This window comes from Trachurus trachurus (assembly GCF_905171665.1).
Source record: "Trachurus trachurus genome assembly, chromosome: 20".
NCBI classification, from domain to species: Eukaryota; Metazoa; Chordata; class Actinopteri; order Carangiformes; family Carangidae; genus Trachurus; species Trachurus trachurus.
This window is the reverse complement of record NC_139911.1, coordinates 10,558,087-10,585,286: the sequence shown is the minus strand read 5'-3', so window position 1 is coordinate 10,585,286 and position 27,200 is coordinate 10,558,087. Positions and strand designations below refer to the sequence as shown.

Sequence of the window (27,200 nt, the reverse complement as noted above, 5' to 3'; positions counted from 1 at the left end):
CAAGGGAGTGAGACGAAAAGCAAGGAAGGTTAATGCGAAAGACGGAGAGAGGAGGAGAAGGGTCGTCGTGAGTTTGCAGTGAGCAAAACAGATGAAATAGCGACACAAAGGGGGAGAAAAAAAGAAAAGTCTGAGATTAAAAGAGAATCAGACAAAGGAAGAAGGTTATTGTGGTATGGTTGAGTGGCTAAGACTGAGGATCCAGATGTGCCACTGCTGTCAGACTGGGGCAGAGAGAGGGATGACGCAAAGCAGAAACAGAAACAGCAGAGACACAAACTGCAAAGACTTGTGTTGTTATCTGAAAAAGCAGATAACAGCCCAGTTTGTTGAAGGAGCGAGTCATCAGAGAAGTGCTTGGACAGTGACTGTAATTCCATTGTAGGTGATTATTATTCTCTCAAACAGATGAGTTCACTCTTTTCATTCAGAAAAGGCCAGAAGCTTTCCCTCTGCTCGCTATCTCCCACCACAAGGCACATTTCCACACCGCTGATTAATGCATGCAGTAATTAGAGTTTAATAGAAATTACGGTTTCATATTTCATTAGGAATCCTCTATTTGAGCCATTCCAGATGAGAGTACACAGATTAGTCAGCTGATGTTTGATAAGCGAGAGTGTTTGCGGGTTGACAGGACACTCTGCTCACACTGAATCCATCTCTTAGACAAGAGGTCTGTGAGGAAATGGATGATGAATGACATTCGTGCAGCTGATTTCTGAATCCATCATTGTCTATCTATCTATCTATCTGTGCATATGCGTATATATCTGATCTCCTCTTTCAACACAAATCAAGTGTGAGCTTTTAGATCTATAAGACTAAAGACATTCACCATCAAAAGCTGTTATTGACTCTCTGCCCTCTTCTCTTTAGAACAAAACCACAAAGCGACGTCAGGAAGGGAGAGGGGAGGGGAGGGGGGAGTATCATCAGAGAGATGCTGTCTTAATGTTTAGACACTATGAGAGATTCACTATACTCATCTTGTCTGCTCTCTCTCTCTGTACTTTAACAGGTGAGGTGCTTCGTCTCGGGAGGATCTCGGGCCACACGGTGAACGGCGGCTGGACGTCCTGGAGCTCCTGGTCCCAGTGCAGTCGAGACTGCAGCCGGGGGATCCGCAGCCGTAAGAGGACCTGCAGTAACCCGGAGCCCAAGTACGGAGGTCAGACCTGCCTGGGGCCAGCGCAGGAGTATCAGGAGTGCAACATTACCCCATGTCCAGGTAAGAAATGGTCACATGCACACACGATAAAAGCCGTTTTAGATGCAAAGATACAGATACGGCACACAATCACCCCAGACGCAGTAAACAGAGGACAACAAAGAGATAAGAGCATTTACGAGGCCAGGAGTCAATTATTCATCCAGCTCTCTTTTTCAGTCAAACAGATAAATACACAACTCCTGCCATGCTCGGGCCATGCTTTTCCTTGATTAATGACTAAAGAATTACGGTGACAAAAAATAACTTACCGAATCATCAGGAATCACAAAAGAAATCAGATGCGGATAAGAGGTGTGATGAAGACTCCAATTTACACCAGGAATCAAAGAGAAACTCCCCGTGGCGCTGCACTATGTAATTACATTGCTGGGTAATTATGCTGCCAGCTATGGGAGGCCTTATTCTGTTGTGAAAAGCCCTGAGACAATGCATTTTCAACACTCCTCTGGTGGAAGACGACAAGAAGAAGCTTTCTAATTAAAAGAATACTCTGTCTGACAAGAGGAGTAAAGCTGTCTAAATGGAAATCCAGTGCCTAGTTTGGCATAAACCACACCTGGTGTCCAGCACAGGTGCCAAGCAGAGAAGCAAGACGTTGTCTCAGATGATTATTAATCAAACGCCCCAGTAAAGGGCTCGGATATCGCTCTAAAAGCCCCGGATCTGCGTATCGTCCTCAGCGCCCGCGATCTGTCTTCATAAATGCTGCCGTGCTGTAAGCAAGCGAAAGAGACAAGAGAGTGAACGGCCATCAATACTATTTTTACAGCCTGTTAATTCATTCATGCCACTCTGCTCGCCAGCAGCTTGAGCGTGGACGCTAACTGGGGCCGTTCTTCACAGCTGCGAGCTTACATGAGGACTTTGGGTGGATTTAAGAACATTTCCTTTATCCAGGAGGACTCTGCCTGCAAGGATGCCCCAAGTGTTCCCCTTGAGTAAAATGTCGAGTGAATGCACTTTGATTTCCCTGCACCGCATCACTATGCTAATACATGTAGTACACCCATTCCGGGATGTTGACTGTAATAATACCATAGCTACAGTATGTTGATGAACAACTCAGCGCTCTTGTCCCCCAAAGGAACCGACTTAGCCCAGCCTGAGTAGCAATGAATACTAATGCATACTCAATTAGAACCCCGTTGAAATTGAGATATTATTTTGAGGGATGCAGACTATGCCGGTAGACCAATTGTAATCCTCCTGTGGCTAATCCACAGCTTTTTTTTTTTTTTTAAATGTGTTGGTGCACTGTGAATGAGAGGAAGAGAAAAGGTGTTATGCCTACCATCCATCTGGTTTGGAAACAAATGAATCCGTGTTTTTCTTGCGTCTGCGCCCAAGATGAGACGATCCGTCATTGAGGGCCAGGTATCGACTTATGTGTCACTTTGTGATAGAGAAATTACACTGAAATGACAAAAAGCATCGGCAACTTCAATTACCTGCACACTGCTGCCAGCTATCCTCAGGTCTTTAAAAGCAATTCTCAAGTGTTTCCGAAAAAAAAGGGAATTTCTCTCTGCCACAATGAAGTGAGGTTTTATCCAGATGATTGGTGAAGGATATTTCCCACTGTTGTGATTCACGGCCAAAGATTGCCCTCATTTTATTGCTCTTTTTCCTCCTCTCTTTTTTATTTCTTCCCTATCTCCCTCTGTCCCGCTATTCATGTATTTATGTTCTCTTTGTGTGCCAATTCTGTCATGCATTTTTCCAGTGTTCTTAACAGTCAGTTGTTTGCCAGTTGGCACAACATGAAGGGAAGAACAACAGCAGCAGATCGTGATGCTTCATTTATCTTTATTAATCAGACGACTGTTGAGTGCAGCAGGATGGAAGGAGAGGCGTGTGGGGGGGAGGGGGGGGTCAGACACTTGTCGTAAAAGCTGGATCAAGCAGCCTTCCTGTCACTTCATAACACTCTTTCACACACATACATGCACAAATATTCAAATTGCCTCATATTTTTGTGTCACGCATCACTGTTTGAAATTGCTTGGAATGACTTCCAATCACTTGATGTTCAGGAAAAAAATGTCTTTTGAAATAACCTGGAAACTAAATCCTAGAAAACACGAGAACACACATTTCGTGGAATATTTTCCCGCAAACAAGGAACCACGAAATGTATTTGACTATTTTCCTGCCACACCGTATAGTCACAGATGTAGAAAAGTTTGAACTACTGTAATACAACATCATCAAGCAGTTTTTAACAGCAATGTTTTGGGTTTAGTGGACGGCAGCTGGTCGTGCTGGTCTTCATGGTCCAAGTGCTCTGTGACGTGCGGAGGAGGACACTACATGAGGACGCGAACCTGCAGCAACCCTCCGCCAGCTTACGGAGGGGACATCTGCCTGGGTTTGCACACTGAGGAGGCGCTGTGCAACACACAAGCCTGTCCAGGTACACACAGACACACACACACACAGCCTCGCACACCTCAGTGATAAGCAGCTTAGGGCCCCGACTCGGCCACCAATCCATCACAGGTTCATTGCTTATTTTCTTTAGTCTCTCTCAGCCTTTCCAGGAGACACTCATGCATGACTAATATGCAGCTGAGGGGGAGCACACACAAACTCGTACAGCGCGCACACACTTACATGGGCACACGCTGGACAGGTTGTAAGACATGCTGTCATTGTCGTTTCCAGAGAGCTGGTCCAGCTGGTCGGAGTGGTCCCACTGCGACTCCAACGGAGCCCAGCTGCGCGTGCGTCACTGTGATGTCCTGTTCCCCACTGGAAACCAGTGCTCAGGAAACAACAGCGAAACCCGCCCATGCTCTCCTGACTCCAATTTTATACCAGGTGATCACACATGCACATTCACACACACACTTGAATGGCTGCCTATGTGAGCGCACACACGTTTCTTATCTTTAGGGCGCTCATGCATGACATAACACACAAGTCTGAGTACACACACACACTCTTGCACCACCCACCGCCAGATGCCCACAGCGGTAATTCGGTTAATTTCCAAGATTCCTGTGATAATGAAATACACTATTGATCCCTCGGAGAGACTTGTCTCAGGTCAGAGGTCAGGTTCAGCGACGGGGCAGCACTTTTGGGGATGGTTGGTATTAGTGTCTTGCTCAAGGACTTCAGAGTGCGGCAGGTGATTACATGGGGGCGTGAACCCGGGTGCTGCACTTAAGGGCAGTCTCTCTACTCATTCCAACAATCCTGCCGCTGTATTAGCTTCATTATGAGTCTCAGAGTCGTGTCAGGCCATGCAAAAAGCACTTACTCCAGCAGTTTCACTTCTTTCAAATGCTGGAGGAAGAAATCGTCTTTATGTGCTGTTTTGTGTACCTGCTCATTCAAGCATTTAGTCATTTCTTTCATTGTCTTTTTCTCTGACATCTATGTTTCAATTGTGATTTGCCCTTTTAATAATGAGACTCTTCTTAATTGGACTAATTGCAGTCAGATAGACAGTGTGTGGCAGCTTTTCTTTACATTGGTAACAATGCAAATCCAGCAATTCTTAAATGTCAGCAGGCTTCTCATTTTCAAACGGTAACCTTCAGTTTTCCAAATAATGACTGCTACTGGAAGAGTCACAGCTATGCAGCTAATTGAGCTAGCATTAACGTCATCTTTAGCTGACCTTTTGATGTTTAAAGATTACTTTGAAACCAGAAACATACACCTCAAACATGCCACATGCATGCTAATAGACTTACAGTAGGCTAAAGCTGCATGTCCTGCAAATTTAGGTTAGCAAGACATTCTAACATTTGCATGTTGGGAAAGACCATTATTTACTTTTTTCAGTTCATTATTTATCATTTTTAGTATGATAAAATATTGACACCCCCAAAACCTTTGAAATGTTGAGACTGACTCCCCCACACACACCAATTTAGCATGTAGCATGATTAGCATAGCTTCTATTGGAAAATGTACTCTTCAGCCAAGAGGTTTTGCAGTTGCTTAAAATTACTCTTTGGAAGACTGAAAGTTGAGAAGGTCCTTTAACCTAAATACACACACATAAACACACACACACACACCAGTAGTATTGATATCTGCTTAGACAGGCATCTCCCTATTGATAGCCAGTAATGTGAGACACTCAAGACTATTGATCTGTGCTACTTAGAGATCATTAAAACTTTTAACAAAGGATGTTATTCACATTGTTTCACTGTGCAAACTGCAGATGCAATGAAATGTTTGTACATACATACAGTATGTGGATAAAGCGTGACTACAGCTTGAAGTTCCTAAATCAGGAAACATTAATTATGAGGTAGAATAAACATTTGATTGAAACATAAATTTGTAACCTTTCTGTCTTAATTAGCTGGGATATAATACTCATGAAAACCCTTCACAGGTCTTTGTAGAATTACCCATTTGCTTTATACCTTATCATCCATCCCCTTTAATGGGAAAGATAGTCCATTAAGGTTCATTAGCAATGTCTTGTACTTCATTTCCTATAATGAGAGCTGATACTTTTCATAAACCACTCCAGGTGCCACAGCCATGATTAGCTCATGGAGTTTTTACGATAATCTGGTTCGTATTGAGCACAGCTTTCATCCTCACACTCACCTTCAAGGGTACAATTTGTCACGCTAACAGGAGGGTGTATGATTTTTGGCCCTAATTCTGCTGCCTTGTGCTATTTCTTTTCCTTTGTCAGAAGTCTCGATTGCACGCTCCAGTCAGGAGGAGAGGAACTGTGGAGGTAATTTATAAAGATATATACGTATGTGTGTGTGAGTGTGTGAGTGTGTGTGAGTGTGTGTGTGTGTGTGTGTGTGTGTGTGTGAGGGAGAGAGAGTTATGGTATAGCAGCTGGTATTGCACATATACAGTATCTTGGGCATTAAGATAGATTTCCAATCTTAAGCCACTCATTGCCTATCTGGAGGAAGATGCACTGTATCAAATGTATTTATTTCAAATGCAACACTCTTCTCAAACCATGAAGTCCAACTTTCATTTGCTTCATCTTTACAATAATATCTAAGTTTTGGAAAACTTGATGCATGACCAATACTGTAATTTAAACAGATAGTGTTTTGAGTTTGAGTGAATCAATAAAATCATTCATAACTGTCTCCTCTTGCTGCCCAGCAGCAGCAATCCTCATATAAGAATGCCCCGAGTTGATAAAAATGCAGATAGACTAATTTACTGCCAGTTGCCTCGACTGGTACACCTGCACTCAAAGCAATAAGCTGCATAAGAAGAGAAGCAATGCTTTAGAGACCTGTTGTGCCATAAGTGTTTTGCCTCTTACACAGGCTGCAGAGTGCTCTTACCGTTGTTATTTAGCTTGTTAGAGGCTGTACACTCTCTGCAAAAAAGCTTTACACTCTGCTCACAGGAATAACACCCAAACTACCACTATCTCCTCCATGTCATTGAAGCTAAGTCTGAAAAAAACAGCGCCTTTACACAGAAAAGTAATTAATAATTTGTAGCTAATCAAACACATAAATAGTCTTTACTTTGAATTTACAGTCATATTTAATTATCTACAGTATGTTTAATGAATAAAGAATAGTTCTCGTTGCAACTTGTGTTGTTATGGAGGAATATGGAAAAGCATCTTCACTGATGTCATTAACTGCTTGATATTGATGTTTGTAGAAATATAATAATAATATTTGTTTTAGTGTATGTAATCTGGTTTATTTTCATTCTCTCTGTCTCTATAAATGATAAAACAGGAGCGTCATTGCAAATTAGCATTTTGGAGAAAGAAATTGAATAAACTGATGGCTGAAAACATTTCTAGTATCATTAACAGCCACTTTGAACAGCAACACAAGCTGCACATTGATACCGGAGGCAAACTGGGCATTAGTTTTGTGTTACTCTGGTTTTGGAAAAGGTACAAATTTCAATCTGTGATATCACACAGAAAACAGGTGGAGACGGAAAAGGAAGCCACACATATACTTTATTTCCCCTTAACAGTCCAGGAGGCTTTTTTTTTTATTACCATGTGAATTGCAGCTTCAATTACCTCATCTACTTGTGTGAAATGACAGGGAATTACCTCCAGTCTCTCTCTCTTATCCCCCTCTGTCCTCCCCTCTCTCTCTCTCTCTCTCTCTCTCTCTCTCTCTCTCTCTCTCTCTCTCTCGTCTACCAGACTTCAACCTCTTCCACATGATCGCCGTGGGGCTCAGCAGCTCCATCCTCGGCTGTCTGGTCACCCTGCTGGTCTACTCGTACTGTCAGCGCTACCAGCAGCAGGCGCACGACGCCACCGTCATCCACCCCATCTCCGCCGCGCCGCTCAACACCAGCATCACCAACCACATCAACAAACTGGACAAATACGACTCCGTGGAAGCCATCAAGGTCTGTGAAAAGGTTCGCTGTGTGTTGGGGTTCACTGTGGGGTCACGCTCGAGAGATATTCAGATGTGTAAGAAGAAAAAGCAGCAGTTTGTAACATTTCTTTGCCGTTTGACTTAATTGATGTCGCACTCCCACTCCGACTCAGTGAGCAATGGTTTGCCTCTTCCTCTAGTGTCAGTTGTGATTAAATACACTTCTTGCTGCATGACTCTCACTGTCGCACCACCTCCTGTCATGCGCCGACACTCTCCAGTTGTGTAACAGATAGGCAGTTGTGCGTACATCCTCTCCCCCCATGTGCTCCTCTGCTGTGTGTCCCAGTGTGTGACTTTGTTCTGTGTCAGTGGTCATACACTGCTTTCTCATAACATACTAATGCAATTACGTATCTGTGCATGGGTAGGTAATCAGCAGAGAGGCGCCACATCTGCACATTTCCCAGCTTAGACAGGTCTTTGTTTCATTATTGCATCCAAAAATGCAGCAGAGCCAATGACAGTGATCCAGCTACTCTCATGGTACACTCAGCCTCTTATCCACTGATACATCAGCCCTTTAGTGCCAGACTGAGCTGGTGATTAGTGCTTGTCCACTGCTACTCCACACTCCAGCTGGGCTTTTTTTTTTCTTTTTTTTTGAAGGATTCCCAGGGCTCTGTATTAAAGGGTATCTCAACTACACCACTCCTTTTTACTCCACAAAAAGGATATTTAAAAGCAATGAATCTAGTAGTTGTTAAACTAATGATGACATTTGCCACAACATATTTTTAAAAACAACATTTGTAAGATTGTCTGGCACTAGTTGTCCACTTAAGTGGCATCTATTTGTCTTACTTTTGACAGTTTTATTTCAGTCATGGTTGATCCAAAACGACTGTTCACTAAGCCTCATCCCCCTTGGTTGCTGTTACAGATGTTTTACAGTCTCCTTTCTCACAGTACTGTCTCTATTTATTTATTTTTTTTACATCCTCTTCATGGATGAGTCAGTTCCTGCTGACTTTTTGCTCAATTGAACATGCTATTATGTACTTAGCGATCATGCATATTTTTATTTATTTATATTCCTGTATTCTTTATACATTTCATTCAACCTCTTTTATTTTGGTTCATATTCTCAAGTTGGAGTTTTAGCATTAGCATTACCTTACAATTGCAAGTTAATGTTGCTGCATGTGTTGTTAGTGTTTATTTTTCACTGCAGCTTACACTGGGGCACATTTCCCCCTCAAAATGATCACAACTGGCAGGTTTTCAGGCTGAAATTAAACATCTTTAGCTGTAGTCAGTTAAGTTAACGTTGATTTTGTGAGATATTTGTTTGATATCTAATCTAATGATATTGTGCAACAAGACTGAGGCTAAAACTGCCACAGGCAAAACGCCCAGTGCCCTCATTTAGGACTTGTTGATTTTGTTTTTTCACTTTTCTACATCACAAGAAATAAGGATTAGGAGGACTAAACTGTGAGGTTGGTAAATGTAAATCCTTGAGAAAACATCTGCCGGTGTTGTCTAATCCAAAACTAGGAAAGAATAATAAACCTTCATGATACGAGTAGCTCCGATAGTATTCATTACTCAATCAGGAGATACTAAATAGTGGATGTGACATTAATGAATGAGGCTTTTTCTTTCTGATGTAATTCGTTTGATGACAGTCTTTGCCTTGGATGTGGCACCAGTTAAGCTAGTTTGCTGGATGTGCTTACATTTCCAATTCACACTCTGCAGATAAATGCATTGTTTAATCTATTCCCTATTACCTGCTTTGGCTCACAGTCTTCCAAGTTTTACACCAAAACTCATACTCAGTTCGGTGTTATAGTCAACTTGATTTTACTTGCTGAGTCAGCATCTCCTCAGGCAGGTTTTCTTTTGGTGATAAAGTGTCTGATGTCATAGGAACTCTTAAATGTCAAATATATATAATAAATATATGAGTGAGCGCTGGTTACAAAACTACTTCTCATATGAGTGTTTAGTAAAACTGCCATAGTGTGAGAACAGAACCTTTGGCTCCGAGCGAACGTCTCCAAATGTAATTTCATTGCAGAATAAAGGTGTGAGCAGCGTTCATCTGTCATACAATTAGAGTCAGGAGCATAGGACATAATTCAGTTAGTTCAGTTGCAGATAGAGGCGGATATGAATATAGACAGTCCATGTGAAAATACAAAAGGAGCCACATGACAGATGAGCACTATCTAATTTTCCAAAAGCACATTCTGCCTCAATCTCTCACTCACTGAGGCTAAACGGTTCATATGATGCAGTGGATTTTCGCCCATTAAGTGCGCAGAGCAATAATATGCCTCTTTTGAGTGTTTGTAGGAAGGAATGATGAACACCTGATGCCATATTTCACACTCGTTGGCTGAAATCCTGATGTTGATGGCACATTAGTCACTATTATTATGCACCATGTATCCCTTCATGTTCATTTCTTGGCCAACTGGAGTGTTTCCAGCAGCACTAGTTTACGATAAACCAACCAAAGTCACTATTTAGCCGTAGTTGTGTGCAGTTTGTTACAACACCAGGCTTCCTGTCAGACAGAGTATGGCTGTAGGGTTTCGTTTTGAGGATGACTCTTGCCCATTCCTCTCCTCCTTGCAGCCAGATGTGTCGGTTCTCTTGCCCTTGGACGACCCCGCCATGCACCAGCCTCTCTCTGCTAACATGGGGGTGTCCATGCGTGGCCTGGAGATATTCTACTAACCACTGACCTCTGACCTCTACAACATCCCGCCTCTTGATCCCCCCAACAACTCTTTGACCCCAACCACTACTACTTCCTCTTCCCCACCGTGCCCCGCCCTTCCACTTCCTGTGGCACTTCCTGTGTGTGGCAGGTTGGAGTACAGTACTCTAGTTTCTCTTTCTCTGCTCAGATGCCTTCATCCCTCCATCACAAATCCCCCCACTCCCACTCCCACCCCCACCCGCTCCCTCCCGGCTTGTGAGAAGGCAGTGTATCCCTCCCTTATTTTTCTCTTTCAACAAGTGCTACCATCTGCATTTTTTTTTATGTTTGTCTTGCTTGTTTTAACCTACATTTTTGACTTGATTTGATGGGGTGAGAAAGAAAATTGATTGTGCGTCTCTTTTATTATACTCCTCTGTTACCTCTCGCTCAGTAATGCCACTTCATAGTAGAAGCAAATTTTGTTTACAGCTCCAAGAACTCAAATGTAATCATTCTTCAGCCAATTAGAGAGGTTTAAGGCAAGGAGACAAAGCAGATGATGCAAACAAGTATCCCTGCACAGCTGTTTAAAAGCAGCCATGGGGCCACCTGCAGAGACACATAACCGTCTCCGGGGCTGCGGGACTGGTGATTGCTTTCACTTTGTGTGCAAATCACATAATGGGAACGAAGCAAATATACGAGTTTTTTCGTCCAACACATTTGTTCCCTATCAGAGTCTGTCGGAAACATCCATCAACAGCAAATGCAGCATCATCAAGTGTTCAATTACGATGCCCCGAGGGACTCCTTATATATACACACACACACACACACACACACACACATACAACAGAATGGATATGAACACATCCATTTGCCAAATTGCTGATGTTGTAGAGAGCGCCACATCAGAGATTCATTCTATGTTTACCATGTCACGCAGGGACGGAGAAGATGCCCCTATGGCACTTCCTTATTGTTTAACAGAAAAGTGACTCTCTTTTGATCGATTTTTATGGCTTAGATTGTCCTAGAGGACCAACAATCCAAGAGCCATAAAAACTGCTGATGCTGGGTATTAGAGATGACAGAGGTGGACATATGGACTTGCATCAAAATAATTTAGCCCCGTGGTGGCTTATCCTTTTTCCAGCCTGTTTGTAACTGCTTTGACCTTGCTCTGTGAAATGTATGTTTCATTCACTGAGTGGCCTCCCATTGATTTGTGTTGCTCCTTTTTGTCTTTTTTTGGGGGGGATAGATGGATTTGCTTTTACCTTGCCATCTGGGCTGAATAATCACTTGATCCATGTGTCACAAACAAGTTCATCCTGACTCCTACCCCTTTCTCCTCTCTCTGTCTTATTCTGCTTTTTTTTTCTCCACAGGCCTTCAACAAAAACAATCTGATTCTGGAGGAAAGAAATAAGTACTTCAACCCACAGCTTGCCGGGAAGACCTATACCAATGCATACTTTGCCGACCTCAATACCTACGATGACTATTAACCTTTAATTCGGCAGTTCACACTCCATACCATAGTGGGAACACCAACCCTATCATCCGATTTGACTGTATTCTTTTCTTTGTGCTTTGTATTGAGATTCGTGACACCATGCGTGGGACAGTCCCACTCTGAGACTCTATGGCAGCTGGTATGTAATGAAAACACAGACACACAGTGTTGCCAACAGAGGGAAACGCCCACTTTCTCTCAGGTGCCTTGGGGTACACTCGGAAAGCTCTATCTTTGGGGGCAGATCTTGCCTTGACTCTCGCAGAGAAACGGACAACTGGATTTCCCAACGTGGACAAAAAAGGGAAAAAAAATAAGAACTCAACTCAAAGAGACTGTGAGAAATGTGATCCCTTTTAACTTTCCTGTGACGCCTCCAAAACAGACCTGTATTTGTAATGAGGGGAAATAACCACAAAAAAACGCTTTGCATGACTTCATCTGACGTGTTTTTCTCTGTCGTTCTGTTTTGTTTTGCATGATTGATCGCATTCCAGGGTTTGGGGAATTGCAAGCAGCGTCTTACAGTAGCTGGTCGTAGAGTTCAGGACTGGTTTTGGAAGAAATAAATGGCTGCGATGATGCTGGGTGATTTTACCATTTACTGCTGCAGCAGTCTCCAAATGGATCAATATCCACCCCCAGTCCTAAAATCAGGATGTAGATATTCGAAGTCTGTGGTCAAATTTTTCTTTTCTTGTTTTGTTTTTTGTTATTTTCAGTTTCAGGCTCTTGCAGGGTCTAGCAGCTAGCAGTGATTGAACATTGTATTTCCTTGTTTTCTTTTTGCTTTTTCTTCCTTTGCTTTTTTTGCTTTTAAAGGTACATATGTTTTTTTGTACAGGAAGTTAAGTTCAAAACTTATGTCTGTAGTTTTTCTAAATACTTTTATTCAATGTCTCAAGTGTTTAAAGAATTAAATGTTTTCTTTTGAAAAGAAAAAAAAAGTTTATGTGAATTCTGGCAAGTAATCGGGAGTATTCATATCAGCCTGCATCAAGTTCTTTGTCACCGTACTTTTTATATTTTTTGTAAAAAAAAAAAATAATAATAATGTTTTTGAATTTTGATAGTGTTCGCTCTTCCTTTGGCTTCTGAGTTAAATATGTATTTGTGACAGCAGGATGTTAACGGCATTTACTGTACAGCTGGAGCGTAGCAAACACTATTTTCCTGAACCCCGACTGGAGTGCAACCCATATACTATAAGATGAAATTCATTCATCAAGTTGAGATATTTCTGTTGAGAGTGTATAACCAAATATTAGGTTATTCAATGATTCAGTTGCAACTAACTCTTTTTACATGTCTGCTTGTGTTACTGTGCATAAATTAAAAACTGCTTCGTACACAAATGACTTGTCAGAGTTTGAGTTACAAAAAATGAAAAATGAAGATCTCATGTCTTTATTGTCAAAAACTATGGCTTCAAGTTGAATGAAAATGGCCGGTGATGTGCTGTAAGTGTGAGGCGCCTCTGTCCGGGGAGGATTGCTCTGACAACTTTGGATACTTTGATATTCCTCAAGCAAAAACACTGTAAAGCCACAGCTCTGTAAGCACACTCCAGCACCCCATAAATCACTCAGAAGCAGAGTAAGAGACTCCCTCCACCCATTTTTAAAGGAGTCTTCAGCAGGGCCCCGTAGTGACGAATGGCATCGAAGGCAGTGGAAGGGTACCTGAAGGATACAAATCGCACGAGGCGGCGGGGTAAAGGTGGAAGGGGTGCTGTCTGATGCCCGAGCTGTAATCTGTATGATGGGGTGTAACACCACACACCGTGCTGTTCTCCATCAACCTTCAACCTGACGTCCCATCTGTGTGCAGAGGGTAATGGAGGGGGTGTTATTAATCACCCCGCTGTTTGGTCGGTTGAGTTTGGGGGTGGTGGGTGGGTGGGGGTGTTGCTGATCCAGCCCAAAGTACAGCCCGACTCCGTCTGACTCCAGAAAATCAATCTCTCCTTGCCTTGAGTCCATTCCTCCTACCTGAGAAAACAATGTAGCAACAGAAACACAGACAGTTGTGTAAGAACATAATGGGGCTAGAACCGGTGGAAATATGTGCATGTGTGTGGGCAACTGTGTATTAGAAAGTTGGGGTTGGTGTGAGCAGCTGGAAACGTGTGGGTGCAGTTTGCTTTCAGAACTGTTTCTCCTCAAAATTCATTCTCAAGACAAAATGCAAGATGTATAAAGCACTTGTTCCACACTGACCGCACCAAACTTTTCATAGACAAACAATTACTTGATGCACATATAGTACACAGTGTCTACATGTTTCCTGCACATACACACATCTACAGCTGAGAGCAGAGCGGGGTGCAAGCTCTCTTAAGCACCATCATCCAGAGCCACACAGCTCATCGTCAGACACATGTGACATTCCACTTGAACAGCACGGCTGTGGACAATAAATGACTTTCCCAGAGTGGCATTTAGGGGCTGTTAAAGGTCAAAGCTAAAGGTCACGAGAGCGGGATGTCTTACGGCTGTCAGGGAAACTAACTGCATGAGTGCTTGCTTGTCCTGCTTATAAAGAAGTCAAAGTGTCTCGAGATGTGATAAGGCGGGTCACAATCTGCACAATCTGGAAAGATAAATACAGAAATATCTCAACAATGATTAGCAAAATTGCTGTGAAGTTTTATGCACCGACTTTGGTGTTTGTTGAGTGTTTTCTCTAGCGCCTCCTTGAGGTTCATGTTGCTGGTTTTGAGAGAATTGAACATCTATGATCATGAAATCTGGGGCACACGTTCATGCTTTGGATGAAATTGGAGAATGTAGGTTATTCCTAAACATTTCATCACTTGGCATCACAAAATCAAAATTTAATTCCGTCTAATACTTAAGTTAATGACCAAAAAAATCGTTTCGCCTCTGGTGTTTATTGCTTAGCAAAAATTAGCAGTTACTGTGACACATGAAACTAAAATTAAACAAACATGGTAGATACATGCCAAATCTCAGGAATGTATGCGCACGTTGGCATGCTGATGTTTGACTTTAGCTTAAAGCACTGTTTTTCCTCTAAGTAGATTATTAGAAAATGTTGGTCATAAATTTGTTTATTTTTTCAAATGATAGTAGTTACAATGTAATGATTTCAATTTCATAGGGTACACATATTTATCTCCAGTATAAGCACTGCAATCATGGCCATTTTCTGAATATTAGTTTGCATGATACCCATATTATGTTTGAATTTGAATACCTAATGCATTTGCTATAAATAGCCATTTTCAAATATGAGCCAGGTTTGCCTGTGCATGTTACCATTTTGCTCATAAAGCATTCAGGAGCTGTGTTAATTAGCAACCTGTACACAGAGGCCTCTGAGTGGCAAACAAGGTGAGTGAGTGAGATTGTTCCTGTCAGGCAGGTAACAGAGCGTGAATATCCCATTAAACACCTCTTTTTCCTCTCGATGCCACATTTTCTCTCATTCACATGGATCACTGTGATTCATACTGACATTTCAGCACATCCCTGAGCTACATCCACCACCCTGTCGGAACAGTAAAATCAGAAGGCCTTGTATACAAATGCCTCAGAATTACATCCCCGGATTACAAGTGGGCACTGTGACGGCTGGTGTTGTTCAGCACCAGTTGAGAATCCAGCCAAAACTGTGAAGTCATCTGTTAACCACGGCGTCAGAGGATGTTATATAGCTGTAAGTCTGGGACTAGGCGCCATACAATAAACACAGTAGAGTGTAAGAAAAAAAACTCTTGTGACGAATGTATGCTGTTGTGTTATGTTTATATGAGCTGGGAGAAGTGATGGAAGTAACTGTTGACTAAACAACCCCAGGGAAGACTGAACACTACTGAACAATGCATGAGCTGTCATAATGTGTTTTTTTTTGCACCAGGGAAATAACTGTGATTACCGACACCTTGAGTGGAGGTTGGGATGGAGGGTGGTGTGTGGGTGGGGATTTAAGTTAGTGCAGGTCTATCTGAACAAACAGAGATGCTCACTCATGTGTTTTTCTCGCACAGTGATATGGTATACTACTCTTGGTGCAGCCTGTTGATTTCACTTCTGTAGCAGTTGTTACTTGATATAAACCAACTTGGACAGAAGATACTCCAACTACTTCTCTTTGTGTTAAATGAGTGGTTCTCATCCTTTTTTTTAACTCAGTTCAAAAATTGTTGTTTTCGCCAAAATTGCACTCTTTACTGTAGCCCACAAGTTGTGAATCACATTGCATTTTAGTATCCCTTAAGTATAGTTGGCTGAGTGACTGAGTGACACCGTTGGTAGGCCAAGTGTTAGACTTTTGTCATTGGTTTGGATTTTTCACTAACATATTCTATTACATCGTCAGTGGGCATTTGCATTTTCAGACCCTTTGGCTACCTTTAAAAAAACACACAGTGCAAATCTTTTCTTTATTCTGCCATCTGTAACCTTCAATCTGATTTTACAGAGAGAGAGAGAGAGAGTAGATTAGAGTAAAACTTTATTCAGCCCTGCCGGGAAATTCAGATGTCAGAGAGCTCATCAAAAAAAAACAGATAACAGCAGCCACACTTCCAAATTCATCCAAATGAGCACAACCTAACACAGTATAAAGACAGGCAGCACAGGGGCATACCATAAAATAAGTTAAAATGAATTAAAGTGCAGATGTAAAGTTTAAGATAGAATAAAATTAATCGTAAAATCAGGTAGATGTAAAACACTGTGAAGCAATACAGTATGTGTATGATAATTCTGTAAGATCAATATTCGAGCAAAGCAGAGCAGCATCTAGAAAATGGCTTTAAAGTTAACTGCTGGTTAACACATGGCTTTAAATGTGTGGTTCTTAGGTCAATATCACTCACATTGTTTGAAAACTTTATTCACAGGTAAAACAGAATTAAAAAGTGAAAATTTGCCATTAAAATACTGTGTATGTGAGCACAGAGTTAGAGATAAGCAAACAGATATGGTAAGGAGCTGAAACCAGCTGACACCAGCTAGAATGCAAATATGACATAAAGGTGTCATGAATTTGTTAGTATATTACATCATGTTGTGACCTCTTCAGCAGGTTTTGGCTGCTTTCCATTGAAAGTGCTTGTTCCACAAGTTTTCATCGACTCCCTCACAGTCCAGTTATATACGACGTGTAGACCTACGCATTGTTTTTTCTATGCTTAAATGTTGTGAAGCCAACTCTCTTTAGTACAGCCTCAGTCCAGCTTAACAGTGTTGTACTGTATTTAAAGCACAACAATGTGAAAGATTCAAAGCAGCTCTAATCTGCATGACCGCCTTGCTGTAGCTTAAAGGAAAAACATTTTGCATATCAGATGTCTTCAAGGAAAATTGTGTTTTTCTTTCCATTTTCTGCTTTCAATGATAGTCATTACACAATCATTTACTGTTGGTGTGACTTAAGAGCGTTTCAGACAGCGCAGCGGTCCAGTTTCCTCCGTTTCCTGCACTAACTTTTGCCTCGGCCCAGACAGAGGGAAGTACCACTTCCAGCAGAGCTCACGCAGACAGATATGTGTGGGTTGATAGGAAGCTGGCACGACGCTGCCAGCTCCGATGTGCCATGCTGAAGGATGAATGTCACCGCAGGCACTAATGCCAGTTGAGAGATGCCACCATAGATTCTTCCCCAAGACATCTGGAATCCCAGGTGCCTGTCCCGCTGATCCAGGTCTCAGCTGCAGGAAGCCAAGAGTCCTCGTGGATGCCAAGAGCCATGCAACACCAGCCAAGCCACACTGAAGCTTATCAGCACCACCACAACCCTTTATGGGCCTATTCACCTCAATCAAAGCTGTTATTTAGGTAACGAGCCAAGATGGCGGATATTGCTGCGCTCCAATTACCCACTACGTCTCTTCCATCGTTCTCTGCCAGTTTCCCCACAAGCCCTGATTCTCCTCAGCGAGCCCAGCTGCTCTGGCGCTGCTCCGCTTCCTTAGTATCTGCACAGACGAGGACCTTTTTAGAACAGAAGGGCTCTGTCAGCACTAGATCCACTCACAAGGACTATTGATGACCGCCATTCTGTTTGGTGCAGAGGGTCTTATCAATTGTGGGAAGGTGTCTCTCACAGCGCAGTCAGTGGCAAGAACTAGTGTCCAATAACGTGAGGGAGGGCCATAACCATTTGTTTTTATCTTGCAGTGTCTGCAAAAGCCATCTGCAGTGAGGTTGAAAAGAAGCAAACAGGTTTATCATTCTGTTCATGTACTAAACATAGATAGTTGTAACATTTTTAACATTCATTAACCTTTCTGTACAGTATACTGTATAGTTACATACCACGCACTTCATGTTTAGCAACACTAGCATTGCTCCAGGAGTCGCAACATCCGTCTGTCACTACTACGTCTACAGTTGGATTGATTGGGATGGATTTGTTCAGACATCCATGACAATGAATCCAGTGACTCAAACTTTTCCTCTAGCACCAATATGAGATTGACACTTTTTTATTTTTAGTGAAATCTGTGCCAACTACTGGATGGATTGTCTTGCAAGTTGGTCCACACAGTCACACAGCCTCATTCACGATCAATGGAAGTCACTTTAATTAATCCACTCTTCGCTTTGTCTACAGTAGGCTACTTCTTTGTATTTAGTGCTAATTAGCAAATGCAACCATGCTAACATGTTAATCTAAGATTGTAAACGGAGCAAACAATAGGCTATATCCTCTTACTTTAGCATGTTAGTGTGCTGATATAAGGGTTTAAATCGGAGTGCAACTAAAGCTGCTAGCATTGCTCTTTAATTTACTTATGATTATGATTATTCAATGTTTGCAACTTTAATTTGTTTGTGATTATGCTTTGAATTGAAATTTCAAACTTGAAATAGTCCCATCATGCATCTGATATTTTTCCATATAGCCTTGTTTTTGGTGTCTTGTTCACTATGTCTTCTGTTACTGTGTGTGTGTAAAGGAAGGCCTAGGCTATATACTGAGCATTCTGGCACAAACATTTCTAATGGGAGGAATAACTTTTATTTGATCATCATCTTTAATTCCTTTGTTATTTTATGACTTTTTTTTATTGCTACAAGTACTTTGGCAAATACAGTGCATAGCAGAATTTATGATTAGTATTTAGTTTGCCTACTCACAATACAAGTGTAATAATCTCAGAGTGGAACAGAGAAGAAGGGAAATCAAAGTGCTCAGCAGATCTTTGATCAGCCATGCTTTTCATTTCTAGATGACTGCATTAAGGAAGTTAAAGATTGATTCGGTCCAAACAAAGCAATCCGTTTTGCTGTGTCTTTGCTTTAGTTAACAGAAACAAGAATAGATTTAACCTGTGGTTAAAGCTTAAAGGTAGGGTTGGGGATGTGGCTTTTTTTTTTACTGAATTGCTTGAAATCCTCTCCACACCCTGATTGCAACCAAGTAATTTAATTTTTTTTCACAAAAATGGAAAAAGTCACAAGCCTGTAAAAACAGCATCCAATCATGTTGAACGCGACATTCTCGATGATTGGATCGTGATGTGTCAATCAAGCTGCTGTCTACTGTATCTCTCTCCCTCTTCTGCACTTGCACTCAAACACTTGTGCAATCAGTGTCTTCAACAAATAACAACCGTGGAAAAGACAACACCAGTGATTTTTTTTTTTTTTTTTGCCATGCAGATTTTTTCTCTGGTGAAAAAAAACGGATACATTAATAAACCTAGAAACTTATGAAATATATATGAACAACAGCAGGACCAGCAAGTGACTGCAGCAGTTACAGAGGTGACCATGAGCAGCTGTGGTATGGCAAAACAAGAGCACTGACAGTCTCTGGCCAAAATGACAACAAAATTGCTTGATTTTTTAGAACACAATTTATCCCATAATGAACATGAAAACAGAGAAGCTGTGTGCCTGGAATGAATAATTGAAGATATAATGGATGATGGGACCTCCATTTGATTGGGGATAAAACTGTATCAATAACTGAAAAATATCTTTTATGTGTATTTTGTGTATTTCTATTGCAACTGTCTCCAGGTATTGGGTTAGAACATGAATTCCTCCAAGGTTTTGTCGATCTACTAAATCCTGAGATAGAAATGCAACAACTGTTCTAACCATCCCCAGTTTCCCAGTAGAATAATAATAGTGAAGTTCATGATTTTTTAAAAATACAATTTCCAATTTATGAGTGAATAATTGAATTGTTCAGAAAGTTTGTCTTAAATTGAGCTTTAATTTTATGATGAATTGAAATATTAAAAAGAATAAGTAAAATATTGTAATATAATTTAGAAATTGTAACCCCCATTGGTCCCGTTAATTAAACACAATGAGTCATAGAAAAATTAAGATATTATTTTCTAATCCTCTAACCTGAAACTTAATGCCTCACCAATCATTTAGAATAAATTGGAAGCTTGAGGGATGATTCTTGTTCCTGCTTTCTCTACAATTATCTTGTGCAGTTGCACTTGAGTCAGTGCTCAGAGCTCCTCTGATGGAGTGGCCACTTCTCTGCTGTGATTGTCCAGGTCTTTCTCACTCTCTGTCCGACACCTCGCAGTTCTGCTGATCCCACAAGAATTATAAGGAGGGAAAAGCCACTAATATACATTCATCAGATTCATTCAACGTATACCCAGCGATATCCAATGTATTGTAAGTAGTATCATCACAGAATCCCATATAAAAATATTCATGATGGCCTTGAGCAGAATTCACTTATGGCATTCCAGAAAATAAAAGATGTGAATCAATATTTCAAAAAACAGCAGAGGGAGTCATAAAAATGCATCTGTACCTTTATACCAAACTTCAAACAAACCAAAAGATTTACTTTGTGTTTGTCTGAGCTTTTTACATCCAAATGACTTGTATTTCACTGCAGAGCTGACAGTTATGAAGCGGAAAATGTGCCCATATGCCTGCGAATTACTGCAGATATTATTTCTGCATCCACAAAAATCAGGATCCCATTTATTGTCATCCTCAGAAGAATGAGCAATTCTTCAATTGTGACAGAGTGTGAGTTTCCCCCTCAACTTTCCTTATGTGCTGTTTCTTCAAGTTGTCACTGCATGCTTTTAACTCCGGTAGAAGAAACAGGCCTTTGCTTTCGGCTGTGGATAATACCATGTCATGTGGTTGTACCTCAGAAGAAATGAGGGTGGCACAGAACATGCATTTCACAGCCATTCACACCCAAATCCCTAATACAGTGAGACACAGTATCCAGACGAACATTGTAGCAGACAATTATAGAAAAGAAGAAAAAAAAACATTACATCTTATTTATTTATTTCTTTTTTTGGGCACATTCTTATTAAATTGTTGTTCTTGAAACTTCCACTGACTCTCCACAGAATAAAATTGTTCAGTAACTTGCTGGAGACTTTAGGTTCCACCCATAAACACTGTCACACTTTAGACCTTATTATTTCAAATAACTTAAATTATTTCTTGCGGTAAAACCACTCCTGTCAGAACTGTTAAGAGGTGCATCCTCCCGGTACCAGACACCACTAAAGTAGTGTCTGGTACATGCATAACTGCATTAATAAAGAGAAAGGGGGAAAAAAAGAGGGCTGAGTGGAAATGTGGAAAAGCTAAGTATCTTCAGGGCAACAAAGCACAACTAAGGGCTACAAAACCGAAATTACACAACTGAGAATTTTCAGAAACATTATTGATAATGATAAAAAGAAAAACATCTCTTGCCTGTTTGTCTTAATTATAGATAAGCTTTGAAAGGAACATGTCTTAAATGTAGATAAGCCTCGCATTCATGGAAAATGTGAAGGATTTGCAGCTTTCTTAAACATCAGAATTATGAATATCAGATACAACGTTTCTACAATCACCCGAAATCCTTGCTCTGTTGCTCTGTCTCAATGAACTGATGGTGGATGATGGAGAATCTATGTTGTGTGTGCCTTTAATTGCATATCCATTTTTTGTGCCTTTAATTGCATATCCGTCATTTGAACATGGGCTCCTCTCTGTAATTCTAAGGTTTTGGAGAAGACACAACTCATTCAGTCCTAACAGTCCTGCAATATCTTTGTATTTTCAAGGTTACAGTTTCTGCTGTCGCATAATTGTTTTTTCTTTATTTCAATAGGTGTTTCTAGTATTTCACTCCCTCCATTCAAATCAGTGACTTGTTTAATGTAATATAGTACAATGGCACAACAATTGAAATCCTCCAACATTGTCATAAAGTTGAATCAACACCTCCACGGAACAAATTCAATCAATCAATACAATATAACCTCCATGAAGGGAGGATTTGATGCAGGGCTTCTGTATCAGACTGCATTAGCTTCAGATATGTGTTCCCAATAAATTGCTTTGCTTAAAATCAATTCAGTGTTTCAAGCAGTGTGAAGCTGCTGACCTTAACTTTTGACCACAAGCTGTTAGCAATTCCACCACATTTGGAATGTGTCCAAATAATAAGGGAACAGATAGTTCCCTTATTATTTCAGTATTCTGAAATAATTGTTTGATGTTAGAGCTCAATACCTGCATTTTCCCTCAGTCCAGTCATCTTGTTCTTAGTGACCCCTGTCTCTTTAATTCTCCCACAGCTAATACCCATATTCACAGAATATAAAACACTCCTTATATTTCCCACATTCAACTGAACTAACCACCACAGGATTTAAGATTTAGCATCGTCCCCTGTGGTAATATGTCCGGGAAGAAAAGGTTTATCTCATTTTAAAATGTAGAGAAATTCAAGTATAAAGCAGCAGAAAATGACCTGAGACATGTAAGATATTATTTCATGACATCAGCCCGAGCCAAAACACATCTCTCCTGTTTCAGGGAGGACAGGTTTCTCCCCTACAGGGCTAAATGATAACATTCGCCTTGGTTTCCAGGTCTGTTTGGAAACTGGATTTCATCTGACATTTTCCCCAAATCCTCTATCACTGACCTACAGTATTTGCCTTGTGGTCATGAAGAAGTCTTTTTTCAATAGAGTTTATTAGCACAGGTTACAAAAAGGCTTATCACATATTTTGTAGAAGACAGACTTTGTTGGTATAAATATGAACCTGCAGTCCTTATCAAGTATTTGAATGTGTAAAAGTTCAAGTTAAAGTTTCACCACCACCATCTACTGCCACAACACTAAAAAAAAAAAGAAAAGACAAGAAAAAATATGCTTTTTATATGCCGCCATTCATTTCTCCTTCTATTACAGCATCTGTTATCCTGCTGGTCAAGCACAGAGTGAATGTCTAACGCACATTAAGGTGTCAATGACGTCTGGCTGTGAAAGCTTTGGAGGTTTGATATAAAGGGTTTTCAACCTAGTTGTTACATGCAGGGGTGGACTGCTGATGCATGTTCTCAGACTGGTGTAGCTGTAATTGAATGATTTCCAAACTCACAGTGTGACTGTACCAAACTAAAGGGGGAGAAAACGTATTAGCATATACTGTATGGCTCCAGGTGTCATTTATAGAGTTTTTTTCTCTTGTTTGGCTCAGCAGATGGCTGGAGTTTATTGAATTAAGATCACTCTTATAGAGCCAGGTTATTTGTCAGTCACAGAAATGCAAACTCATTTTGCTTCATATGCTCTATTGTCTGGGTGAAAGCTTTAAATATTTGCAGTTTATAGTGGTTTCCCATGTGGAAAATCCACCACATCTGGCTTGAACAAACAAAGCGTTTTCCACCATATTATTTGACCCAAGTCTCCCTCTTGGTTGTGGGAGCATGAAGCAGCATAGCTGATAGCTCATTAGTGGCAGAGTAGAGGTCAGGGTGAAAAACACTGCTCTCATCACCTGCTGGATGACAAATGAAGCCCTTCATGAGCCACGGGAAGGTAGGAGATGAGAGAGAAAAGAAAGTGAGAGGAAGAGAGAAGTCGACAGATAGAGGAGAGTCGGTGGTGAAGATGGATAAAAGCAAGAGAGAAAATAAGACAGAGGGAGTTACTCGTATTATTGCCTCTACTGGTGCCGTAACATCTTTCATTTTTACACATTATGAAGTTTTTTGTTTCACTGGCGAATTTTAAACAGGGGAGCAAACATCCCTCCAAGGTATGGTTTGTCTGTTTGATTAATGAAAGCACTCGACATAGACAGTAAAACACTTAAGGGATTCATGCTCATAAGAAAATTGATTACCTTTAACTAGAAAACAATGGAGAGTGAGGGAGTGTAATGACTGGGCACCTGTTTTGTTTCACGATCATTACAGAATCGGGGAGGAAAGCAATCAAGGTGTTTTGTAAAACTAAATGAGAGCGAGAGTAAAACATCTCTAAAAAACACTCATTTGCTCCTCAGAAGACTGATTGCCGGCTTCATACAACAAAATTAAACATTAATATCACAGAGATAGGAGTCTAATTCTGTGTTGATTAAAATGAAGCCTCTTTGCACACAGCCATATCTTTTTCTTTCGAACTTGGATAACTTCTCCAACGTATAGAAAAGAACATTTCTGAAACAGTCACTTCAAAAACTGTTTTGAGGATTAATCAGCATTAATTTGTAATCTATTATCCTCAATACAGAAACGATCCGGGTAACCAATCCTCTGTACTTTTTTTTCTTTCTTTTTTTTTTTACAGCTAACAATTAGAATCAGGCTTTACTGCTCTGGATTAAACCAACTCCTCATTTCACTACACCATTAGATTAATCCTCTCTGCTAATGGGCCTTGTGATGAGCTATTGATCTACAGCAAGGTTTCTCAGGAAGTAAGGAAGAAGACGATGAACGAAACAACAACAAAAAATAGAAATAATCTGCAATGTGGAATAAACTCAGTCTGGGTTCAATAGGTCTATTCATTATACATTTTTAGTTTTCAGTGCTCACAATTGACTACCCCCCCACCGAGTCACCGTTGCTATATACCTGTCAGTTGCTCAGTCTGCCGTGCTATGCAGTTTACAGTGGAACAATGGCAGATATACCGCTCTGAAAGAGCAGTAATTTTCAAAACACTGGGTCAGAGGTAGACACAGCGTGGCTTGTTATTTCTAGCCAAGGACCATGAATTGAGTTTGCTGAAATGATTAGCTACTGTCGCTAGCAAAATTTAAAGGGATACTTCACCAAAAATCGACAATTCACCAATTTTCTACTCACCGCATGCTAAGAAAGGGTTTGGAGAACTTCCGTAGTCATCAAAATGCTTTTGGAGTTCCAGGGGGGTCCGACTGGCAACGGATTTTCATATTGCTCACTTTTGAATCGTCCAAAACACACACTTTTCACATCCAAATACCTCCACTGCTCATCCATACTGACTCAAGTGTCCTGAAGCAAAAACAGCAAAGAGCCTGTTGCTAATGTCATTGTCACGTCAAAACACTATAGGTAAACAAATGCTGGCTTGTTATTTTTCACCAAACACCATGGATTTAGTTTGCTGAAATGACGACTGTCACAAGCAGATTCAACAGCCAGCCATCAGGGTACAGTATAAGCTAGGGCCTAAAGAATACAAATTCTGTGAGTAACTTTTTCTTTCTTTCTTTTTAATACAGGACAGTATTCGAGGACAGAGATAGCTTAAATATTCATGCTTTAATGTTCATATTTTCATACATCTCACTTATTAGCTGCTGAAGCCATAATAATGGCTAAGGCTGTATAATTTGGGTCTTGTTGCTTAAGTTAGGATATTCTCAACAAATAAATACAGCACCAAGCATCTGTTTCTAATGTTAGCCCATATGTTTCCTGAACAAGTACATTTCTTATTTTGATAAACAGTAAGATCATTTACTGTATAGCTACCCTCATGCCTGTGGAAATAAGGTTAACTACAGGTAGCACACTTGCTATGTTAGAAGATATGAAGACTCCTCCACATTTCCTTACAACATGAGTCTACAGCAGTGGCATTTCCTTTGCATTTGCTTTGAATTAATTCAAAAATTATTCAACACCAAACGGACTATGTGAACGCAAGGTCACAGAGGGAACAGCTTATCTTTTTAAATGAATGTTAATCAATCATTAACCCCTCTAACATGAATGCTAACTTGCTAACATGCCCTTTCCCTTCTGAAAACAAATAGCGATTCATTTAACCTCTGACCACCAAATATTATATAATAAAATATCTGCAAGAAATCGTCGTGCTTAGTAAAACTCTTCCTCAGCTGTGTGATATTGGTTATTAGTGATGAGGTTTTTCATTTCCGGAAGAGGATCAGATACATTAGGAGCAAGAGTGAGTGATGATGGTAATTAGGATAGAGTTGTCCTTTCACAACCTATGCTCTTCAACCTTCTCGAGACCTTTAAGGACTTTCTTTTCTGTATCAGGCTGGTTCAGAATGAAAGATTAATAACACCCATCAGAAGGCTGTGGTTATTAATAAGGCTTTAGACCTGAACCGTCATCCTGGAGGATACAGTGATGACACAGTGATGTTTGCATTGCATATGCTTTTAATCTATACAGAGATGGGTGTATGATAAATTGTTTTGCATGGTGTGCAGCCTGTAATTATCCTTCATCCCATTGATTTACTTCTCATCCAGCTTGGCCAGACTCCCCGCAGATAGTTTGTAGATACATATACCGAAGCTCCGTTTGGATTATGGTGGTTCAAACATAGCTCTATTATATTTCCCACAGTTCTCCATTTATTCATTGTGTGCTTCGCCTGCTGCTTGGTAAGATTTGCAAGGCAGTAGAATCTGATCCCTCCCAGAACAAATTGAGATGTACTGTACTTGCAGCGCTCAGCAGTAGGGCTATCCAGCAGCTCGGAGAGGCCATGTTGTGCTGACTAGACTTGAGTGCTCACATCACCGCACACACCTACACAATGGACCTTTATTCCCATGCGCTGCAGAGAAAACCGAAAAAGTGTGCATGCGCCTGCTTCCGAGAGTGCATTTTGTGCATGTGCTGCTTTCGAGTTGAAAGGGTACATAAAGTTTCACTGGATGAAACAGTGTAGGCCAGTGTAAGTGCACCTTTGTAGATGCTGTGGGTACTATATGCAAAAATGAGGATGCCCATATTTCCATCCCAAAGCCAAGGAGAGGTCTAAAAGTGGGCTGAGGGAGAAAAAAAGCAGGTACAAGCATATCTCCGGTTTTTTTTCTCTCTCTCACACAATGAAAGCAGCAGACAGGATGATTCTGGGTTTTAGACACATAAACACCTCTGAGAGCCAGCCAGGGGCCTTCGAGTTCATAGGATTGATGCTGCAAAGCCTTATCTCCCACTCACTCTCTTTCATGCACACACACATACACACACACACACACACTGAAAGCTGCTTCTCAGCCTCCTTCCCTCCATCTCTTTCTTTCTCCTGCCCTCCCCACTCACCTTCTCTCATGATTAGATTGACTGGCTTTGTTTTGGGGCCCAGCAGCTCAGGGCTAGAGAACCGCTATGAACGGGAATTGCCTTTAACCGAGATGAGGTTTGTCTCAG

The 27,200-nt window shown here is 40.9% G+C and overlaps 1 protein-coding gene across 2 annotated transcripts in view; it reads left to right on the top strand.

Moving 5' to 3' along the window:
• The window catches only part of sema5a (sema domain, seven thrombospondin repeats (type 1 and type 1-like), transmembrane domain (TM) and short cytoplasmic domain, (semaphorin) 5A), a 120,265-nt gene extending 107,187 nt beyond the window's left edge, over nucleotides 1–13,078 (top strand). The window contains exons 17-22 of one of the 2 annotated variants that reach the window (XM_083995338.1): nucleotides 1,022–1,231; nucleotides 3,477–3,647; nucleotides 3,899–4,054; nucleotides 5,910–5,951; nucleotides 7,371–7,582; nucleotides 11,665–13,078. In XM_083995338.1, the coding sequence (XP_083851464.1) occupies nucleotides 1,022–1,231; nucleotides 3,477–3,647; nucleotides 3,899–4,054; nucleotides 5,910–5,951; nucleotides 7,371–7,582; nucleotides 11,665–11,784 (911 nt within the window). In that variant the 3' untranslated portion in view covers nucleotides 11,785–13,078. Of the gene's footprint in view, nucleotides 1–1,021; nucleotides 1,232–3,476; nucleotides 3,648–3,898; nucleotides 4,055–5,906; nucleotides 5,952–7,370; nucleotides 7,583–11,664 lie in introns of both variants that reach the window. The other variant, XM_083995337.1, reaches the window with a different exon arrangement.
• Nucleotides 13,079–27,200: the final 14,122 nt, after the last annotated feature.